General features: G+C 47.9%; 1 protein-coding gene across 2 annotated transcripts; it reads right to left on the minus strand.

Moving 5' to 3' along the window:
• Positions 1-400: 400 nt before the first annotated feature.
• LOC119223640 (adenylate cyclase type 6-like) lies at positions 401-21,380 on the minus strand. Of its 2 annotated transcripts, none has more exons than XM_037481020.2 (24): positions 21,275-21,380; positions 18,627-18,866; positions 17,600-18,548; positions 8,756-8,905; positions 7,609-7,730; positions 6,945-7,056; positions 6,665-6,792; positions 6,412-6,570; positions 6,072-6,213; positions 5,747-5,878; positions 5,631-5,659; positions 5,385-5,532; positions 4,961-5,058; positions 4,628-4,715; positions 4,402-4,518; positions 4,144-4,302; positions 3,860-4,035; positions 3,719-3,745; positions 3,601-3,630; positions 3,350-3,482; positions 2,938-3,201; positions 2,644-2,848; positions 2,429-2,553; positions 401-1,638 (listed from the first exon to the last, which is right to left on the minus strand). In XM_037481020.2, exons 2-24 carry the CDS (start codon positions 18,644-18,646, stop codon positions 1,510-1,512), a joined length of 3,642 nt encoding a protein of 1,213 aa, XP_037336917.2. In that variant the 5' UTR covers positions 18,647-18,866; positions 21,275-21,380; the 3' UTR covers positions 401-1,509. The 2 variants fall into 2 exon arrangements, with proteins under 2 accessions (XP_037336917.2, XP_037336918.2); XM_037481021.2 differs by lacking the exon at positions 21,275-21,380 and adding an exon at positions 20,882-21,233.
• Between the last annotated feature and the right edge of the window lie 2,273 nt (positions 21,381-23,653).

Consider the following 23,653-nt stretch of genomic DNA (forward strand, 5'->3'; position numbering starts at 1 on the left):
CTCGTTGGTCTTTGATCCTTCTCGTCGGGATGGAATCAAAATAATAAGCATAATAATTAATCAGAAGCCTTGTAATAATAAGTAATAATAACAACAACAACATTATTAATATACAAATGATGGATACAGAAGGAGTTAAAAACATTAAAAACCAACAAACGCAATGAGAAGATATCACAATCAGACATGCTTCAAAGCAGGTTATGTTTGGCAAGAAAGCAGTTTTTTGTTGTACCTTAAAAACCTCACAGTGAAAATAGTTACGCCCCTTCAGGATGACAAAGCACAGTATTCAGTCAATATATATATATTTCTTTCCTTCATCTATTTCTTCTTCATAGAAGAATCAGGGTGTGTGGTACTACTGCATTGACATCTGAGGCCCCCCCCCCCTCCCCCCTCCCCCCTCCCCCCCGATGGCTCTGATTTTAAGTTCCTTCATTTCCATGTGCACCAAAAAAAAGAAAAAAACTTTGAAAATCGAAGGAGCAGCGAGGACGCGATGTGAGGAGCTGAAACCAGCTGCAAGGAAGCAACGCGGCGCGACGATCCTGATCGCGGCTTCTGCTCTTCACAAAATAGAGAGATTTCACCTTCCAGTAAACATCCTTAAGTCGTCTGAAGTCATTTCGTTAAAGAGGTTCGGGGGCGATGTCACAATTTCAAAAGTTAAAGTTATCATCTCCCTGCTGCCTGAATGGCAGAGAAAATAAAGAAAGAATTGTGTATATTCTTATGAAAACACCTGTTGGCCCAAAAGATGAGAGGGGGGGGGGGGGTTAGGTCTCTGCCCCCAAAAAAACGGAGGAGGTGATCATTGCTGACTTTAGCGACGACATATAATACATGTCTTGCTTTGCTTTCAGTAAATACTTTAGTCTTTGGTCAATATATTCCTTCTCAGTTTATAGATATAGTCATACCCACACAAATATTACACACTTCTGACGTGTAATAAACCAGATATTTGTGCCCGTATGTTTTCACACTTTTTCATAAAGGACCTTTTGCACAAAACATCGAGATATAAATAAATAATTCTGAAACAAAAGCATGATGAGTACCTGTTCGTAATTCGTGTGTCGTAAAAACAAAAAGAAATGTACCCGAAGAAAAGAAAAAGTAAAAATAAAAAGCAGCCGTATGTACAGCGGTGATCTTCTCAGAGGCTAAAAGGCGTTGTTTTAAATAAACAGACTTTGCATCTTTCAAGGAGCCTGAGAGGGAGGCCGGACATGAGGACAAACACAGGTTCTTCTCACCAGGACGTCCTTCTCATCAGGACGTCCTTCTCATCAGGACGTCCTCTCACCAGGACGTCCTTCTCATCATGGACACGCCTTCATTCCATATCGCCTTCAAGTCTTCCTAAGTCCTTTAAGTGACGCCGACGGGTCTCGCGCTGCGAGTCCTCGCTCAGTTGGGGCCGTGTCTCTGACCTGGAGGGGTGGGGGGTGGTGGTGGTGGTGGAGGGGAGGATGCTCCCAGCATGGCCGCCTCCCCCCTCTGCTAACTGCTGGGCGGTCCATCGTTGAGGAAGTAGGTGGTCATCTCCCCTTTGCCTTTGACCTTGACCACGCCCCGGTACTCCAGCACGTAGCCTTTGTTGGCGAGCACCTGGTAGAGGTCCGTGGTCACCTGGGAGCACAACGCCACGAGGGGCGCGGAGCGTTAAGCAGGTGGAAAACGAAGGAACGCGCCATTCAATCTAATTCAATAAGTGCGTCAGCTTCAATCCGGATTAGACGGTGGGCGATTTCTTTCTCTCCTGAAGGTACAAAGGTGAGCTTTGTTCCAAAAATAATTACAGTAAAATCTTGATTTAAAGATTTTCTGGTCAATATTTGCATGTATAACAGAAATAATACATATTTTTATTATTATCAAGGTTGTGAAAAGCTCAATTAGTGGTAGGGACCACTTCATGCAATTCCTGCACTCCCCGTACAACGATCATCTGTGCTGGAACTTTGGCTTATATCATTTTGTCTTAATATCTTTGCGCGCCTGTCCCTGAAGCCTCTTTGAAGCGTTTTTGAAGCGGGGGAGGCGAGGGGCTGAGGACAGAAGCGGTTTGTTGCAGCCGTTGTAAAGCCCCTATCGGGCTAATTTGGGATGATTAATATTGGGCAACAAGGATCGAACCAGCCTTAAATTATGCCTGTAACATTCTCTTGTCGACTCTGTCATAGAGGCGTTAATTGAATCACATGTTTCGGGCAATGAGGTCATGGCATCTCATTAAGAAGCACAGATCACCTTCGACAAAGTGATACGGCTACTCGCCGTGTTCCATCGTAAGACATTGTACAGGTGTAAGGTCAAACTAATTCTTATTGGGACATTTATCAATGACATAGCACACTGCATCTCACGCCCCGGCCTTCACTTCGGTCTGAACGTGAACAGCCTGCTCCTCGACTACTACCTGGATGCAGTCGGGCACGCCGGTGCTGTCCATTCGACTGGCCACGTTGACCGTGTTGCCCCAGATGTCGTACTGAGGCTTCCGCGCGCCGATGACCCCGGCCACCACCGGTCCGATGTTCAGACCTGTCAATCGAAAGACAGGGACTGCGTCAGCGAAGCTGCTGCTGCTGCAGCTGCTGCTGCTGCTGCGACGTCTCCCACCCCCGTTATCACCTATCTTCATCTGGAAGTTGTTGAAGGAATGCTCGTTGATGTACTTCATCTGCTCCCTCAGCCTCATGGCGTAGTCGGCCAGCGCCACGATGTGCGAGCGGCCCTCCCGGTCGTAGGTGGAGTCGTTGAGGCCGGACGCGGCCATGTAGGTGGAGCCGATGGTCTTGATCTTCTCCAGCTGCCTGTACTTGTCTTCGCTGATGATCTGGTAAGACAGGAAACGGGGCCCGTGATCGGGTTTTCTGAGCCCCCACCCCCTGCCCCGCCGGAGCGGGGGCCGCGCCGAGCTTTTACCTCGTCGAAGTCGGCGATGATCTCGTTGAGCAGCCGGAGGCACTCCACCCCCTCGTTGTTGGCCTCCAGCTCCACGTAGAACTCAGAGAAATTGCTGATGGAGGCGAACATGACGGCCACGCACTCGCAGGACTGGTAGTACAGCTCGTCGTTGCGCCGCTCGCGCGCCAGGAAGTGAGCCGCCACGTCCTTGGGCAGAATGTTGTGGAGGAGGCGGCGATTGTAGGCTTGCAGTTCCTCCATCTCCTCCTTCTCCTCCGTGGCCTGAGAGGGAAGGATCTCCGTAAGAGTGTGTAAAAAACAAAACAAAACCAACAGGAGGCGCAGGAACGACTGCAGATGTTCTAGAGGCGTTAATGGGCTGTGAGGCGCCTTCTGCCGGACGGCGCCCTCGAGTGGACGCTGTACGCACCTGCAGTTTCCACAGGAAGTCGAGGCGCGCGGTGGACTCGACCTGCTGCGCGTGCAGGTACAGCGCGAGGACGAATACGGTGAGGATCACGGGAGTCATGACCCTCAGGGACACTTTGGTCACAACGAACGGGCTGCGACACACACACAAAAGCACACACACACACACACACACACACACACACACACACAGGGACATTAATTAGAGTGACAGAATAGGACATAAAACTTCAACGTAGTACTGACACTCACCACTGGTTTGTACTTTCATTGAAACTGGACCTGAAAGTAAAAATGTGAAAACAGTGTGAAGTGAAAAATCATTATAATATTTATTTCTTTATATAAGAACAAAAACAAATATTCTTACCATTGAGCACTAGTTTCATTTAAATCACTAAAGAGGAAAAAGAAAGAACAGATCAGACAAAGCTTTCAATGACCCATCAACACCCCCCCTCCCACATTAGCATGATATTTAGCACTATATTCCCCGGCCTGTGGCACTCACATGGCATTGGAGGTGACAAAGAGGTCTGCGTTGTCGAACAGTGCTACTTGTGGCCACTCCACCAGCAGCAGGAAGGTAAGCTGGATGAGCAGCATGAGGGCCAGCTTCCCAATGCTGCTGATCTGCAGGAACACCGAGCAGGCCAGCAGGGTCAGCAGCACGCTGTAGCTGAAGTACTGCAGGGCGCCGCCACAAAAGAGCCGTTATCAACAGCGTGTCCCCGGGGGGACATTCTCCGCTTATTTTTTGTGTGTCAAGAAGGTTAGACGTGACAATGGATTCACCTCGGGGAACGGGCAGGAGGGGCCTTTGCTGGGACAGATCTCCAGACCCCCGTCCGGGGACACATTCAGGCTGCGGATCAAACAGGGTGTCACCAGCGCTGCAGACGTGTTCAGCTTCTCGGCGACACACTGTGCCAAGCCCACCGTGTCACAGGCAAACTGCAGGGACACACACACACACACACACGCACACACTTTCAGCGAGCTATTTAACGTGCAAGCATGCGTGTGCCCTCCGCCCTGTCTCCTCCGTCCTACCATGTTAACAAAGGCAGAGATGAAGACGAGGATGATGGTAAATACTCCGACCAGGGTGCTGTTGGTGCGGGACTGCACGATCTTCTTAGATACGGTCTGCATGGCAGCCGGAAAGAGCTGCGAGAGGACGGGAGAGTGCACCGTATACACGTTGAAAAGCAGAACATGTGTGTGTGTGTATGTGTGTGCGTGTGTGTGTGGGTGGGGGGGGGGAAACCTGGGCTACCTTGATGCAAGAATATATGGCACAAATAAAAAGGATGTTGGCAAGAATGACGAAGATACTGATGTAGATTCCCAACATGACCGGGGTGCTGCAAGGCAAGAAGACAGTGACGCTGTTATAAACAGGCGAAGTGAAGACCGTGTTACGTACCGGTAAATTATGGAACACGGAAAGCATGAGGTGTTTATTAAAAGGGAAAAGAATGGTCTAAACCAAGAAGAAATAATTATTTTACTCAGTCCGGAACCAGAAGAATTAAACTCCACGCAGTGAAGGCGACTACAGAAACACAAGGTCCATTCCTGAAGGCTATAGAGTAGTTCAAGTACTCACTGTGGAAAGATAACGATCTGTATGAAGGATATGAAGCAGAAGACAAGGAGAGTACACGCAATGTAGCCTCCAAAACGATCGTCCACCTTCTTGGAATACTGCGAGAGGAAAAAGGTCAGAAGAAGAGTCAGATATTCCTCTAAACATTCGTTATTTTAAGACAAAGAAGCACACATGACAATCACACTCTGCATTAATTCAATATGATTAATTAATTCTTTTTTTATCAAACCTTATTGTAAGGAAATAATTTATTGAGATTGTAAAATCTTAAATATTGTAAAATTGTAAATACCAAAGAAACTTAGAATACTTTACTTAGAATATTTTACCGTGTTTATTGAATTAGTAAGAAGCTACATTGTGGCGTGTATGTATTGTTAACGAGGATTGCCATGAAGGGGATGAGGGCAGAGGACTGAACCTTTTTCTCCAGGCTGGACGTCTGGAAGGTGAGCAGGAACTTCTTCACGTGGTCTTTCCTCAGCTGGTCGATGCTGCGGGCGTCGATGGCTCTCCCCAGGAACTCGTCCACCTCGTCCTCCGGGTTCATCGCCTCCTGGACGCAGCGGCTGCAACAAGAGAAACGTGGTCGGTGAAATCAAGCCGAGCGGCTAGTCTCGGGAACAACAACAACAACAACAACAGCAGCAGCAGCAGCAGCACTCACTTGTCTTTACTGGAGGTCTCATCGATGCCCTGAAGAAGATAAAAGACACAAAACGTGAGTCTCTCACGGCAGTGTCTCCTCCAATGAGACACCGGCGTGACAGTGCGGATCCTAACCATTTGTCTGAAGACTTTGGAGTCTTTGGTCCGGGAGAAGGTTCTGTCCGGGACCCAGCGGGGCATCAGACCCTCGTTGGAGTTGGCTCTCGTCGTCCGCTGCATCCGAGCCATCGTGGCCTTCTCCTCCTTCTGCTCATTTAAAAAAAAAGTAAGAATATATATATAAATATATATATAAAAATTGTGATTCAAATAGAATACAAGGATGGCAATTGAAAATAAATGCAAACAATAACATTTGAAAGCAATTACAAATACGTGAAATGTAAATGTAATATCAATTGTATTAAAGCCCCTATCTTGTATTTATTTATTCACTGACCCGTTTCTCGCTGCAGCCGAGAACCAAGAAGGTCTCGATGCTGTTGTCCTTCAGGTACGCATTTCTCTCCCCTCCGAAGCCCGGTTCCACCTCATAGTCTCCGTTAAGATACTGCAAGGTGGCTTTGGTAATGTGGATCCGCCTACAGAAAGACGTGGGATTCATATGTCAGGCCGCACACATTGCCTTTGAAGCCCTCTGCGATTACCTTACCTAGATCTGTGTATTTACTAATGAATTAGTAACAGTATCTTGACTGAACCCACCTACCAACTTTATCGCTAATAATGATTTCAAAAGCCCCCCTTTGTAGACACTGATGCTCGTTTCCCCCCCTCACCCTGCTTTGCCCCCCGCCTCCATGTGATTGGCCAGCGTGACGTCGTTCGACCACACGTCAAACTGCCACTTCCGGAGCCCCAGCACGCCGCAGTGCACGCGCCCGCTGTGGATCCCCACGCGCATGTTGACATTGACCCCAGTCACCTCGCGCACCAGCCTGCGGAAACACGGCCCTGCAGGGTCAGTGTCAAAAACAAAAACAAAACAAAAAACCTACCAAAACAAAAAAAAACAGCACTCTCTTTACTCACGAGATTGCCTCGATCATGTCGACGCCCATCTCCACGCAGCAGTGGGCGTGGTCGGCCCGGGGCTCCGGCAGCCCGGACACACAGTAGTAACAATCACCAAGAATCTTAATACGCAGGCAGTGGTTCTCCTGAGGAAAAAGGGGGGGAAAAGGGGGAAGGATGACGACAATGTTGTTGCTGTTGTTTAACTGCGGCGAGGGTCTCTTAAAAAGCTCGCCCCCCCCCCCCCTGAAATTGTCAAACCCAGAGCGGACACACAAAGGCCGCCGTGGACCCTCACCGACGCCAGCTTGTCGAAGCGGGCGAAGAGTTCGTTGAGGGTCATGACCAGCTCCTGCGCCGTGCACTGAGACGCCAGGCTGGTGAAACCCTCGATGTCCGCAAACAGAATGCTGAGGATGACAAAACAAAAACAAAGGGACACACGTTAGTTCCCGGCAAAAGCGCCCCCCCCCCCCCCCCCCCCCCATTCGAAAAGGGACGATGTGTAACTACCAGGGCTGCTGACCTTGACAGAGGCAGGAAGTGTGACCTTAAATTCTTCTGAAGGAGATGCGTTGTGTTATGTGTGTGCGTGTCTCAGGGGGGCAGAGTGTGTTTGCTCAGTAGTGTAATTGAATGTGTGCCGAAGCTCTCCATCTTTGGGGATTATCTGATCTCGGCTGCTGGTGATTAAGTATTCCCTCACTAGTGTTAATTAGCCTCCACTCTGCCAAACCACTCTCCCCTCTCATGACTCTGTGAGCGCGCACACGTTACTGAGTGTTTTTGTGTTGCGTGTGCGAGTGTGTCGTGAATCATTCTCGCGAAGAATTCGCGGGAGGGGGGGGGGGGGATTTTATTTGGGGGGGGATGTTTTGACCAAGACCCCACAGAAGTGACCCAATCGATACAGAGAATGTTTGTTAGATGGTTAAATTCGCTGTACATCGCAGCGGGCTGACCTGACGTTGTCGTGTTTCTGGATATAGATTTTGTGGAACATCATGTCTTCCTTCTTGGCATTGATGTCAGCCTTCATCTCCATGGCAACGTGCCTTGGCAACACTGAAAGCAACAGACGTTCCTGGAAAAACACACACACACACACACACACACACACACACACAAAAAAAAAAAAACTAAATCCAGATTGTGTCATTCACAATATTATCGTTTATGTGCATGCCTCATGGGTGTGTGTGTGTAGTTTGAATAACAAGGCAACAGTTTTAGGATTACATGAAACCCTGATTCAATCAAAACAATAACACATTTAATGATATTGTGATGTAGGGTGAGATCATGGAAGATGTTTCTCAGAGGAAAATCTGTCGTGATTCACCCAGGAATCAGGACGGCAGACGAGTCGATGCTTTAAAGTTGTATTTTTACTCAGGAAAGGTCATTTTAATGTTGCTTATTTGGATATTATACATTTAGTTTATTGGAGAAGTCAGAAAGAGACAAATACATCATTGATTGTTGACATTAACAAAAGCTTCATCCCTTAAGTTTAAGAATAATTAATTCCATGAGACTTAATGGACTTAATTTTTGACTCTAACCAGCTATTGATGGTATTTAATGTTAATCAAATCACCGCTGACTCAGCCTCAGAATCAAATTATTCCAGTGAAAGTTGTTATGCTTTGACTTTTTTTTATTTAAATTTGGAATAAAGGAGTACTTTTATGGCATCATTACTCCGTAGAGAAATATAAGAGGACATTTGTTGGTGAGGATAGACATTTGTTTATCCACATTAGACTTATTTTTGAAGGGAGATAACTGATGGTCCTGCAGAGCGCATTGCATTGTGGGTCTTTTCTAGCTTTACTGATTGCTAGACTCGCTACTTAATTCATGCATTTTAGAATGAATCAACTTAAACTCGCAAGACTTTCTGACATCTTGTGCTCAATTCCTGACATTTTTTCTGCAGAAACAAATCATCTGAAAAATGGCCGAACATTTTATGAAGAGCTAAAACAGTAGTTGCCTCCAATGTGAGGGCGAATATAACAATGAAGTGACAGCTAAGATTTACTTTGAATTACCTTACACTCCGGGCCAATGAGATCCCAAATCCGCATGTGTGTGCAGACCCACCTGCTGTTGATTCTCTCTCTGCAGGTGTAGCCTGGCCTGGATGTACCCTCTGGTCTCCTGGAAGGCCTGTCTCTGGGACACCTCCGCAGGGTAGTGGGTACAGATGCCGATGATGTTGGTGCACAGGAAGATCAGGACGTTGGCGCTTACCTGCGAGGGACGAGAGAGGGAACAGGTGGTCGAGCTTCAGATAGGAGGAAGAAAGGAGGATGCGGCGGGAAAAAGATTGACATTTGTGAAAGAACAAGGTGACTGCATCGCACACATCGTACAGTGGCCGATACTTAGGTCAGAAATATGTTTCATGAAGGACATATTGAGGAGGGGGGGGGGGTGTTATGTGTGTTCATATGCAGTGCGTCCACGTGACACATTCAAAATATACAGTGGCTTTGTTGTTGGGACTCTAAAAGGCATTTAAACCACGTAGAAAAGATTACAAAATGATATATATATATATATATATATTCAATTCAGCTCAAGAAACAGAAGCTCTATTTTTGTATGTATTTTTATTTTTATTTTAGTGTTCGGTCTGTTTCTTTTATCTGTTCATTCCATTTCTTTTTTGTCTGGTTTCTTGTCTGTCATTATAAAGTGATTTTGGGTACCTAGAAAAGCGCTACAAAAAACACAAGTATTATGTTTATTCAAATATATTTACCATAGCTTTCTGTAAATATGTAATATTCACATTCTTTGAAACAAACCAGTTCAAGTCGTCGTTGCTGCACACACATCTTTGTAATCTATTGAAGTCACGATACCCGATTATTACATCGATGGTGCAACAGACTGAAGCCCAAAAGCTAATCAGCCGAACAGAAACAAAGATTCATGATCAATACTCAATAATCAATCTCCTGTGTGAGTGGGGAAACACTCTAAAACCAGAGAGGTTCTGTAATGTTACTATGAGTCACAATGACTATCAGAATTGTAGGTTCATATTTTATTCTCCCAATAATCTTAAAAGCCGTTGTGCGGGGAAATCAAATAAAGCCTATTCGGGTGAAAGGTGCCATGAGAACAGACTCATTGTGACGATCATCAAGCGAAACATCTCTACGGTGAATCATAAAGGTGTCTTATTATTTTTTATTCTAAATAAATGCAAACAAAGTAAAACCTCCTGAATAAAGAAAAGTATTGGAGCAGAAAAAATGTTTCTTCTTTTATCCCCAATAATGCGACTGGAGAAAAGTTCTCAGGTAGTTGCTTCTGTGGTTGAAGTCAACATCACTGTGTTCGGTTGAGACTTGAGTGAACGTCTTTTGACAGTATGTTCAACAACACCAGTTAGCCATTATCATCTTCACAATCTAATGAGAGGCAACGAGCACTGCATTATTTCACAACAACAGGGAGTTTAACCTGAAGTACTTAGACGTCCATTATCAGGATTTAATGGTTAACCGGCAGCCAATCAGGGTCAAGTTATCGCCCAGTCCATCGTACAATGGAAATATACAGCGACGGGCAAAAGCAATAATGAGAATAGGAAAAGACGATGAGCGCGCATCAAGAAAATAAACCAGGGGCGCAAGCGAGGCTGAAAACAGACAAGACGACGCAGATGAAAATGAAAGATGGACAGCTGTTGAGAAAGGAAATGAGTGGGAAAGGAGCAGGATGAGGAAGGAAACCAACGATGTGAGCAGGAGGAGAGAGAGAGAGAGAGACAGAGAGAGACAGAGACAGATATGGGCCACAGTGACATTAGGCAGATGGCTCAAAGCGCTCAGCTCTGTTTACATTACTCTCACTGATAAAGCAAAAACAGCCATGAGAAAAGTGAAGCCTGCAGCGGGATGCGTGTGTGTGTGTGTTTGTAGGTGAAGGCCTCCCATCATTCTGCGTGTGTGTGTGTGTGTGTCGTCATAGGACTCAAGCTTTAGCGCTGCAGCTACTGTAACTTTTTGTCAGCTGGGGTCAAACTCAGTGTCCCGTGACGGTGAAGCCGCTGTGCGTTACGATGTGCGTTGCGATGTGCGTTACGTGTGTGTGTGTGTGTGTGTGTGTGTGTGTGTGTGTAGACGACCTCAGACTAATCCCGGGATATCAAAATGGCATTATGCAAGATGCCCTGATCTAGACCGGGCAGGAACAACAACAAAAACAAGATTAAAAATGTATTATTCTCCACACGAAAAGCCCCTCTGACAGCTTATGGAGGATGTGCAGGCGGAATCAATAAATCATCAACATACATGGATGCCTGGCTGAATAAATGACTACCTCCACAATGAAGTACATTAGATATTGCTTGGTCAAACAAATTTGACCCTGACACTTAGGCCGCCGCTTGTGAAATATTTACATTAAATTAGATTATCATGAGGTTTACAAAGATGCCACGTGTCGGTGTTGAAGGGTTGGTAATTGTTTTCATAATAAAAGATATACTGAGTTTAACATACTGCAGGTTTTTAAAACTTGACCTGAAGAAATGAGTAAACACAACCAAAATCCTGACATTCTGTTCTTCTCCATCATATTGATCTCCTGTAAGTCACCACAAAACACACAATGCATCTCAAGCTGATGGAATGAATTAGATGGATGGAATTAGACGTAAGCCAGAGAAATGAGGAAAAAGTCAGTACGGTTCATCATCTGGGGACCATGAATGTGTGCACTTCACTCAGGCTACTTTTTGTTGGGAGGAGACGATACAGATGTGTAAGCAAAGAAGTCCACCTGCCCTTCATTGGTAAGGTCTCTGCAGACCATCACTACTCCACTAGTGACCCCCCCCTCTGAAGACCCCCCTCTCACTGTGTGAGGATCGCTAATAGAACGCGCAGAAGCTTTATTGATCATTTTTCTGCTCCTTTGTGATGGATTTAGCGCAGCAGCCATTTGGTCCAGCAGGAAGTCTCTGGTCCTGACAGCCTCTCTGTAAACATTGACTTTTAAGGCCATCGCACTGGGAAAGAGTGTCCTTCAGGGAGGGAGGGAGCAACGTGACAGAGTGTGGACCAGCGGACATTCTACAGCTTCCTAATGTACCCGAATAAGGTCATTGGAAAAGCTATAATCGATTAGTTGAGCGCAGACAACGGCATGTGAGTATGAAAGAGACCGTAGTGGTTCCCTCTCATTGCATCGGGTTTTTAGTTTTTATTTGAAAATTTTAGCCGTGGCGGGCAACCGCTCAGAGACAGACAAAATCTCTTCAATAAAAATCTATTACAGTTTAAAAAGGGGACAGCGTGAAAATAATAGAGCCATAGAAAGAAAGAAAATATAGTCCGTCTGTGCGATGAAGTAATTAAACAAGCCTCTCCGAAAACAGACAGCAGGATGTGACTAGCAGTCTGCACTCACGAGCGACGCCATCACAAACCAAACACCCTGAATCACACCGTTCACACGGCAGCGGGTGACCCGACCTCCTCTTTAATCCCCTCATCCTGCTCGCCATACCATTTATCAACACTCGGGCCGACGCCCAGCTCGCAGCTCGCAGGTGTGCCGCTGTGGACACGCGCGCTAATGCGCAGAATTAGTGGGGGTCGAGGAAGGTTGACCAAAACGAAGCTTTTTGTTATCATTTGTATGCGGGGAAAATTCCCGTTAAGGAGCTCGTTTTGAAGCCAGCGAAGATGGAGATGTGATGATGATTTTATTTGAATATCAATGTTGTTAAAAAAAAAAAGAAAAAAGAATACATTTAAAAAGAGGTTGCGCTTGGTGTTGGCCCGAGACTCACACCCACGGTGACTGTGAATTATCGGAGATGGCAGCGCTGCTTTCACTTAGCAACTATCACCCACATTCCACAGCCTCCCGCCAAAGACCTGCAGGCCTCCGCCCAGGTTCAGGGAGGGTGCAGCCGAGGAGGTAAGGGAAGGGAGTAAGTAAGTAAGTAAGTAAGTGAGTACTAAGTCAGAGGTCATCGGCCTTTGAGGAGCATCTGGAACTCCTTGGAACATCTGTGTTGGATCAGGCTCAGTAAAACACACTCCAGCACCCCGAAACACAATGACGGCGCTTCGCTCGTGACAAAACATGAGTCCCCCCCCCCTGTAGGTTGGCCCTTATCTTCCCTCGAGAGCATTGGGTATTTATTTCCATATTCTTTCATTTAATTTATTTGGAGTCTGTGTGTGTGTGTGTGTGTGTGTGTGCGGCGGACGGGCAGCTGCTGCGTTTGTGTACTCAGCACACGGCTCGCAGGGCCCTTATCTGAAAGGACCAGAACCACGCGAGCAGATAAAGAGTGGAGCCCCTCCCGCTGGGTCTACTGAGGGGGGCTGGTGGGGGCTGGGGGGGGGGGGGGGGGGGGTACGCGCCGCGATCAAACCATTTGTGTGGAAACAAAACTCCACGTACATGCACCCAGGGGAGGGAAAGTTTGGGAGGACATGTTGACTTTAATATCACGGATGCATGTATCACAGAAAGATTTGGGACAAAGTTCTGTCCACACACCCTTATTTCTAAAGACTAAACAAGAAAGCTTAGATCTGTGTCCCAAACGCCCTCTTTGAAGATTTAAGGAGTATTGTGTATATAGTTTCATCTATAAGTCATACTTTTCACACTCAACGCCGACAACCAACTATCGTGCGGTTAGGAGTAAATACTGACTTCAGAACCTTTATCCTTCAATTTCACTTATTGCAGACCCAGAAAATCTGTTCCTGGAAATGGAGAAAATATTCAGCAATTGTTTTCTGCTCTCCCAAGAGTCATTTATTCAGAAAGTCAGTCACAATTTTTGAATGACAAAAAGATTTTCCCCAAACAGAAACATTTGCTGATTTTTCTGCCCGCTATAGACACATGGGGGGTTCTCTGGAAATAATGCTAATCCTTGTCCGCAGCAATGACTTGAAGCTGTAAAGCCAGTTTTCAAACTCCTTTCCCCTCGGCCGTGTTTCTGTAAACATGCTGTTGGTCTCGACACCGAAAACTACACAGCAGAAACATTTCTGCTGTGAACCGAGCGGGTGTGACTTCTGTGGAGAGAGTGTGACTATTAAAACTATTCTGGCATTGTAGTTGCAGGAAGCGGCCCAAAATCTGCATGAAAGAAAGAGAGGGAAAACCGTTTTTTTTTTTTTCACGAAATCAACACGTTTTTTCTGGAAGGAACAGGACCCCCGCGGTGAGACCGGGCCTTACGTGCTGCGGACAGACAGCAGGTTTAGGGATGACTGCTGTGATTCGACAAAAAGCCTCTCAGAGCAGCTACGGCTGCATTGGAGGAAATGACCAATCAAAATCTACTATCTTTGCCAGGAAAATAAAGCCGTACAACTAACTCGAGCCGAAGAGAGCTTCCTTCATAAGACAACGGGGATGATTACAGCGAGCTGATCAGAGATAAGCTTCCCTGGACCATAACCTCACTGGCAACATCCAGACTCCCCAGCACCACTCCACTGCTCTGTCATCGCCATGTTTAATTACGGACCCCCGTCTCATTTTGACGGCAGGGGGGAGGAAAACAAAGCACTAAGTGATCCACATAGGCCACATAGTTGTGTGTCTAGGAAGCCCCCCCCAGCTCCCCTCTCCCCCCGACGTCCAGGTCGTTGAGCTGCTGGATTACCAGAAACTGAAAATGAACAGCGAAAATCAATTTTGACTGGATTTTCTTCCCTTCACTTGAAGCACCGGTTACCATTGTGTGCACCAGCGGGCTGAACTGGGCCTGCTGGCTGCTTGAGTCGTGGTTGTTTCCATGGCAACCGGAGGAGCGCCTGAACACAAGCACTGAGGGAGATACTTGCTGTTTATTCCCCATCAATCTCAGAAGTGATGCTAAACTGATAATTCATTTCCAAGCGATCTCATTGGTCCACGGGTTGGTGGTACGAGTGAGCGCGCGCATGGTCGGTCAGCACCCATCGTGGTACATGTGACAGGTATCCTCGTTAAAATGCTTCCGCCGCGTCAAACACAAATGCGCGTTCACAAAGACGCGTTGGTATTTAATCGCCATTTCCCTTATCTTATCTACTGAGTAAACAAAAAGCAAAATAACTTAGCGAGAGACTTGCGAAACATATTGACTGTTCCCCGAGCCAGAGTTCACGAGGAGACTGATTTGTGGTCTGTGCTCCTTTGTGTGTGTGTGTGTGTTTTTCCATCTCTGCTGTGGTTCAAGATCAAAGATCCGTCCCAAAAAATGCATTAGCGTTCGCTTCATTAGCCCGCAGCAGAAAAAGATAAATAAATCATTGGGGTATCTGTGAATATACAGCGTTAGTCTGTGACGCAACAGCAGAAACGCCAAAGGGCCGTGGTATTTTTAGGATCCACTCCACTTTGACCACTTTGAGCGCGTGCACGACATCAACGCGGCGCGGCAGATAAGCGCCGCGGTGAAGAATGCGCGGCCACGTTTCTGCAGCGGAGCGGCGTGTGAACTAAACTTCCCTCATTTTGGACGGAAGATCCCACTTCAGGCGGGACAATGGAGACAATCCTAACAAAGTGTGTGTGTGTGTGTGCGCGCGTTCATGGGTGGGACGTGCGCGTTTCTATGTACTGTTAAGGCTTTATTTATTTATTTCAGCCGAGGGGTCCAAAGATCACAGATATGTTGAAACAAAATAAAGAATAAATCTTTGGGGGAGGGGGGGTTACAGTGAGCCGGGGTCAGTCAGACGCTGGATTCTACTGTATGCAGCTGTAAAAACACACATGGCGAGCAGCGCCAAGAGCTCTGGGAAACAAGCAGATGGGCTATGTGTGCTTTGAAAAGGGTTTCGAGAGGGGATTAAAGGCCGGAACTCTTAAGAGAGAGAAGGACATTAAACACCGCTGAGATACCGTTGCCTCACGTGACGTGAACCACTACAGTTACAGCCCCGCGGTGGTGTCGAGTGGCGGCTTGAGTCCATGTCGGTCCAAAAAAGGTCTCAGTTACGTCATTTAAAAAATGTTTTGAAGTCATTCCCTCTGGACGTCGCTGAGATATCCCGTTCACAAGAATGGGAAAGACGGACGAACAAACGTCCAGCAAAGGGATGAAAAGAGATCCTTGCTGCTATTGCACAACACTTTGTTTTGGTCAAGGAAATATGCTCAATGTATTTTTGGAAAGTTTTATTGAGTAAACTACTGTGACTGCTGTTCCGTTTATAGGTTCTATTCCTGGCGGATGTTTGGATTTGTGTGTCGGCCTTCTCTGGTCTTTCACCTTGTGGTGATGAAGCCGCTCTGTTGGGACGTCTTTGTTTCCACGGAGGCCCTTTCCGTGTCATCCTCATCTCATCCCTTGAACAACCTCAACGCAAACCTGGTGGGGTTAATGAGTGATGCGAGAAAGAGGAAACGCCTGCACGAAGGCGCGCAACAGTGATTGATGATAAGAGGTTTTCATGTACAGTACAGTACGCTGGTGACCTCTGGGCCCGCGGCTATCTCGCACATGTTTGCTCACTTAATGACGGCAAACAGCGGCGCGGCACCGTGATGGATGGCGGCATATCGCCCTCGATGCCAGAGTACACGGCGGCTACCGGGTTCCCACGAGCAAACCCCCCCCCAACCCAACCCAGGCGCACCACAACAAGCAACAACGCGGGCCCGCCCTCTGAGGGACCTGTACACTGCACACGGTACAGAACGCACGCCGTTCCGCTGAAGCAGAGACGTTCATAATCAGTGACTTGTGATGAAGTCCGGTTTCCGCCTATTGTTTTCATGTAATGTTTTTTTCCCCCCTTATGTCTTCCATAACTTTTACCCAAGGAGAAAACAGCGAGCAGCGGCCGCCATACTGTGTGACCCTCCCCCCTCACCCAGCCCCCTTCCTCCTCCTCACCCCGCCCTTGGAGAAAAGTACAAAGCGTCCCCTGTGTGAAAGCACAGAGGCCCGAGTGATACCGCTTCATATCGCTGTATTCTCGCACGGTCTCACACAAACTTACACGCGCACACGCACAGCTGTCCGTCCCGGGCGCTTCGTTCAGCCCGCTGACCTCCAGCGAGCCCCCGGGTCCTCGACATGACGCACAAACAACGCAGGGATATAAGCCGGCTCCGTTAGAATGAAAAATGTAAAGGTTTTAAATGCCTTTATTTCACACAATGCAGTTTGGTATTTTTGCTTGAAAGAGGACTTAAAAAGGTGATGATCAAAATGGACTGAATTCACTCATGGAGTAATCATTTAAGTAGAAGCATCTTCTTGAACCTCGCCCCCCCCCCCCCCCCTTGCATCACTGACACATGACACAATATTGTGTGTCCGTCACATGTGTGCAACGCGCTCACAGCTGATAACGCCGTAAGTGACGCTCTGAGGCTCCTCTCAGCCTATTCACCATTTTTCAGCTCACCGTTTTACCGAGAAAAACAAATTGTTTTGGTTCCGTTTCACAGCTCTCATCGACCCGTTTCCAGCCACAGCAGGGGAGGGGGGGGGTGGGCTGATTTTAACTATGATAAACACACAGTGTAACAAAGCTTGAGACTAGCTGGTGAGCACAGATAAGGATTTGGCAGCTAAATGACCAGATAGAGACCCGGTGGAGTGTTTTCTACCAATATGGCATCAGCTGGAGCCTTTAAAGAGACATCGGGAATATCCTCTTATTCTTAAGCTGCAACTATAGCGGTTTGCTCCAGATCTTTTTCACGCCGGATCCTTGGAGATGAAATGTAAAATGCTTAAACCCTTTCAGATCAAGTCACACAACAACATAAGCAAAGTCCTTTTGTTGCATCGCAATCAAAATCCAATAAAACAAAATATAAAGCGTGCTTATGTAAACTAGTTTAAACAAACAACAGGACAGCAAAAACCTCTCAGCCCGGATTCTTTTTACTTGTCCAATTAAATATGAAAAACATATCGTAGGATAAAATCCTGATACACACCTGTTTCCAGAGGAACTCATCTTCCTGATTGATCTGCCACGTTGTGACCACGTGGATGACGGACAGCAGCGCGCCGCTCAGCACAGCCGCTCTCATCCTCACGGGGAGCAGCGTGTAGATGATGTAGATGAAGAACACGGACCACCAGATGCCTTCCGAGGCGCTCCTGGGCGCCACCATGAGCACGCCAAACACCTGCACGGACAGCAGGACGCCGATCACCAGGTAACTGACCATCCACATGTAGTCCTGGTGGAAGCCGTTGCGGTTGCACACCACCATGAGGGCCATGAAGAGCGCCATCGCCACCGACAGGGCTGACGAGTAGGCCACGTGAGGGGCGGCGTGGACACAGTGGAAGGTCAGCATGATGCCGCACACGATCACCAGCACCCCCATGAGCATGGTCAGGGAGCTCTGGTTCAGCCTGAAGAAGTAGCGCTGGTAGAGGCGCTCCAGCTTGCGCGACTGGAACTTTTTGGACTGGAACACCTGCACCACCCTGAGCCAGCAGTCCGCCGCCGTCACCACCCCGGCCCCCGCCGCGCCGCCGGGGCCGTCGTCCCCCGCGTCCCCGCCGTTGCATCCCCTTTTCCTCCCTCCCCTCAACTTTCCGTCCTCAAAGCCCAGGTCGACCGATTTCAGCCCCACCCCTTCCCCGGGAGCCCCTCCCCTTTTGCCGTAGTGGTCCTCCTGCCAGCCGCAGCGGACGCCGAAGTTGCCCCCGCCGCCGCCGCCCGCGGCTCCGGCCACCCCTCCGCGGTGGTGCTGATGGAGGGGGGCTCCAGAAGGGGGCTCCATTGCATCCGGGTCCCGCAGGCAGCTCATGTAACGCGGGTTGCAGAGGGACGAGCCTCCCTTCCGCTTGGACTTCTTGCCATTGCGCTCCCCCCACGCGGTCTTGCGGTCGTCCACCCTGGCGACTAGGAAGCCGCTGAACCAGGACATTCTGTGTGAGCAGAGAAGACAGCGTTCAGGACGGGAACACCACCTCCACCTGAGAGAAGGGGGAGGGGGGGTCATTTACCTGTTGGGGTTCTGGTACATGTCCCAGCCCTTTCCCCCGCGGCCGGTTCACTCATTTATCCCCGCGGACAATTTGCTTTTTTGAAGTAGCAAGGAGGGCTGTGTGGGGGGGGGTCGGGAGGCGAACCAGTCGCCTCACCAAGCAGCCCCGGACTGTGGGCCAGGGGCAGGACCCGGAGGCCGAGGTGGATGAGAGGACCGGTCTCTGCTTGCAGGCCTATCTCCACGGCTTCCGCGGCGCCTAGAGCGAGAAACAAAGAAAGAAAAAAATAAGACAAACAAACACGTACAACGAGATAAATAGATGCTTGATGACGGCTCAGATTCGGGCTCTCGAGGTGAGATGCATCGCGTCGTTTCGTGCCCGGTCACCGTGTTTTAGGAAGAGGCCCGACGGCATTTAACTCTCCCGAAGGCTCCCTGGCAAAAGATCTCCTTTATCCAACCACAGGACAGGAAATAGAAAACGTAACTGTTGGTTGAATGCACAGTGGATCTCATTTCCTGGACAACCGGACACACTTGAGATAGTGCACATAAATAAACAGACAGATTCACAGGACATCAAGCTACTTCCCAAATAAGAGACAAGGGGAGGACAGCACCCAAAATAGCTCGAAGGCCCTGTTGTTGTTTTTTGCAGCCTTTTGGAATCAGTTGGGGCGAAGATAGGGAGCGACTCCTTCCAGCTCTGTTTAGTTCCACAATTGACAATAAAAGGAGAGTTATGCATACGGATGAATGCCTCTGGACAATAGGACACTTGACAGGACAAATATCGAGACCGTAATGGAGAGCGCAGCGCAACAAGACCCAAGAGCCTCGTGGCGTCGAGCCTTTCCTCCGCTGTCCTCAACGCATCGCATTAGCACGAAGGTGCATGACGTCGTATCGTGTGAAAGGGTCGCCTGTGAACGAATTGAGTTTTCTACCCAATCACGTCTTGGACAGAGCGGTCAGCTGTTGTACTGTAAAGAAGTGCCAGTGAGGTGGTGTGTGACATTCATTGTGTTTACACTACAGCAATGAGGCCCTCAACAGGGAGGCCTGGGTAGGGACCAGGGAGCAGAAAGTTAAACGGTGCGTCCCATTCGTGAGGCTACATTGTGTTTGTAGCCCTGACAGAACACACCCAAGCCCCTGGAAACCACGGGGAGGGAGGGGAGGTGGGGGGGGACTTCTGAGCATAGAATAGTGTCCTGATTGAATTAAAACGTCCACAAGTGCCTCAGCAACCGCCACCAGCTGATCTTACCGGGCCCTCCAGACACCCCGAGCCTCCTCATCGATCGGCATGTTTCCACCGGAGGGACACGCTGTGTTGTCTCGCCTGCACGCGCGCACTCCGGCACGTAACCGTCCAGGCCCCGTGTCCCTCCTCCCTGGCAGCAGATCGACAGGATTCAAGGAGAACACCCCCCACCCCTCTCTCTCCCTCACTCGAGCACACCTCCCCACAAGGTCGACCAGCTTGTACCCGTTTGCAAAACGTCGCGGTGTTGCCAGTCGCTTGTTGTGTGTGTGTGTGTGTTTGCATGCTGCCCCTACCTCCCCCAATAGCGTTAGCAGAGAGAAGACGGGAGGGGAAGTGGAGAATGGAGGGGAGGGGTGACCGACTATTCCTAGGGGACATCACCAACCCAGACACTGTCGTTACAGTCACAAACAACGCGCATTAACGGGTCCGTCCTCGTGAGTCTTGTCGCCGCCTCGTGCGTCTCTGCGTCCAGATGCGAGAACAGAATGAGGGGAAATCAAGGTGGGCTTTATTTTCTCCTTGCAGACGATATGTTTCGCGATCCTGAATGCCGTGCACAGGCAGGCCTGTGCGTGTGTCTGTATGTGCGTGCGTGCGTGCGTGAGGCGCCGCATTCAAACAGCGTAGGCTCCGCGTTACGTAACACCGTGGCCTATGTGACAACCATAACGGGGACCATAAAACCAGTCCGTTGTGTCCGGAGTGACCGTTTTCGGACACACGCACGCGCCTCCGTCAGCGATTTGCACCTCCGGTCTGCAGCAAAACAGCAGCAGCAGCAGCAGCTCGCGGGGGGAGTGAATCGAGAAAATGGGTCTGGTGTAAATAAACGGATCTGAACGCGTTACTGCTGCTGCACATTCCTCAGCATCAGTCCCTGGACTGGTGAGGAGGGGGGCCGGGGGTAAATCTACCCCCCCCCCCCCACACACACACACCAGGTGCTGGTGTTAGTAGGGCAGTTTAAATGAAAAGTTATGTCATGAAAAAATCCGCACCAGATGCGACCTGCAGGAGGCTCCAGCTTCTGGATGCAGCTGATCGACACCCCAGCAGGGCTGTCAGCTGTAATGAGACACACAGTGATGCAGCTCATCAACACACACACACACACGCACACACACAAGCGGGCACGCTCGGAGATACGTCGCTGCTGGTCGCCAGTGGAAAACATTTAGCGACGGTGTATCCACCTCCTCCTCCTCCAGCAGCAGCAGCAGTGTGTGAGGCCTCGCAGCAACTGTTGCCAGCCGTGTCATCCTGGCGGACACGACGTGCTGACGGAGAGGTGTCCGCGCGCGCCAGTGCGACGGCGTCGGGGCCGTTTGAGTGACAGGAGGACATTACAATACGCGTCGACCTGCAGAGAAACAGAGAGGCACGGGACTCACCGCGATCATCTCCTCCTTTCTATTCCGTTCGGACGGGACGATGCGACTCGGCGTGCTGGTCGGTCGGAGCAGGAGGGGAGGGAGGGAGGGAGGGAGGGGGGGGGGGTGGTGGTGATGAGGGGTTGTAGGGGAGGGGGGCGGGGGCGGGAGGTCGGTCTAATGGAGCCGGGCGGTCTGAAGGATGGTTCCGGTGAAATTGGTCACCCCCGTGCTGGATCTCGTCCTGCCGTCTTCTCTCCACTCCCTTTCCTCTCCTCCCCCTGACCCTCTCGGCTCCGAGCGCCACCGTCAAGACTGGGGGAGTCAGAGCGACGTGCTTCCGGCGGAGGTTTTTCAGGTTAAAACACATAAAACCAGCGGTGGTAGGAGAAATGAAAATACTTTCATGTTTTAATATAAAGGTATGAATACAACCAGCAACAAACACAAAAACGTCTTGGAATAAGAGAAAAGATGGAGAGAATTATTAAAAATGTATTATTATTAAGTGGTTAAACAGTACATATTGTTTCATTCAAAATGTTTTTTGAGCACCTAGATGCCCACACAAATGCCTGTCGAATGGAAATAAGTGTTTTTGTCAGCAATGTTAGTTTTGTGGTTAGTGAAAATATTGTTGTTTAATAAACAGATTAGACATTGCGTGTTGTTCGTTTATTTATATGTACCCTAGTTCTATTTTTTGTCCATGTTTTTCAATCAGTAAAATAGTAGTCCCTGTGGTGTAATTCCTCACGTTTTCGGACTTCTGCGTTGCTCATGTTGTGTTGAGCCTTGATTCTTTCGGCTTTTATTTTGAAATCAACCTCCCGCTCGGTGCCGCTTAACGGAAGCCGCGGTGACGGTGGACGCAGATCTCCTCGTCCTTCTTCCAGGGCCTCGGGACTCCCTCTAGAGGCGAAGCCGTGTCAGTGGCAGCCCGACCGGTCAAAAAACAACAACAGCTATGGTCTCCCGGAAGGAGAAAACAGTGACGTGATTGTGTATAAAACCTGGTGGGGATGACAGCTTATACTTTATTGAAATGTTTAATACAAATCAACGCGAAAATGAAAAGTGACCTTAAAGTATCCGCAGTAAATGTTTTCACATAGCAAAATTCAGAGAGTTGAATTTTTCCTTTTGAGGACTTGGGTGATGATGTAGCTTTTATAAAAACTTCCAACATTATCTTTTTAATAGGTGAATGATGACGTCACATAAGTCCCAGAGGTTCATTACAGGGACTGCTTTGTAAGAGAAGGCAAAAGGTTCAAATGAACTATATCCAGCATGATATGTTTATAAAAGGGGATTGCTGATAAGGTCCCTTTCATAGAGTGATAAACAAAACAAACCTGATCAAGTGGAAAAGAGCAACTCGGCTTACGGAGAACTTAATCTGATAACCAGTTTGTACTGAGGAGACTCTTGAGCGGTACAGATTAAACGGTCTCGCTCCCATATTCATTCTAAAGTAAAGAAAGTTAGTCCCACTTTGTAGCTGCCACCTTTAGCGTATAAATCAATAAATCAATGATAAAATAATCACATGATGCATATTCTAAATGCAGGTGTTTTACTAAAAACAGAGCATTATTACTTTTACTTGGGTAGAAGTCAAACATTTAGAGACAAAATCATGTAAATACAACAACTTACAAGAACTTTTCCAAGTACAATGTTTGGCAGTAACACAAAGTTATTAAATAATAAATGTTAAATGTAAATGTTAAATGTTATATATAAATGTTAAATATAAATGTAAATGTTAAATATAAAACTAAATGTTAAATGTTATGTATAAATGTTAAATCTAAATGTAAATGTTAAATGTAAATCTAAATGAATTGATTGACGATTGATGATGATTTTGTCTCTAAATGTTTGAAAAAGTGACATGTGAATATTGTCCTGCTTTTTTTATTCATATGATAACGCTAAATGTACGAAAACTGCACAGGATTTTAGAACGTGCAACATTTTACAAACAGCGCCCCATACCCACGCCTGCTTTTACAGTCACACGTGAGTAATAATCTCTTCATATAATGTATAATAGTCACAGTGGGGGATTGCTTTGCATTCTATATTTGCGTTTAGCACTTAAGGAAATTGCTTCTAATTGTAGGCAGGATTTGTACCTGTTGCATTATTTTACCTTAGGCAAGGGATTCAATTATGAATCTTACCGTAAGTACTAAAATAATGGTGTTTTGCCATGTTTTGTATTATATTTTGTAATGTACGTGTAATATAAAAAACAAACTCCCCCGTATTAGTTCAGAGATCCACTCTCTGAAGATTCCACTGCATCCTCCCTTAAAAGACGAAAAAAAAAACCACCGGGTGCACAGTGTTTACCCTGAACCCAAAACAAAGACGGATTCACATCGTGTC

The sequence above is a fragment of the Pungitius pungitius genome, chromosome 1, assembly GCF_949316345.1.
Source record: "Pungitius pungitius chromosome 1, fPunPun2.1, whole genome shotgun sequence".
Taxonomy (NCBI): Eukaryota; Metazoa; Chordata; class Actinopteri; order Perciformes; family Gasterosteidae; genus Pungitius; species Pungitius pungitius.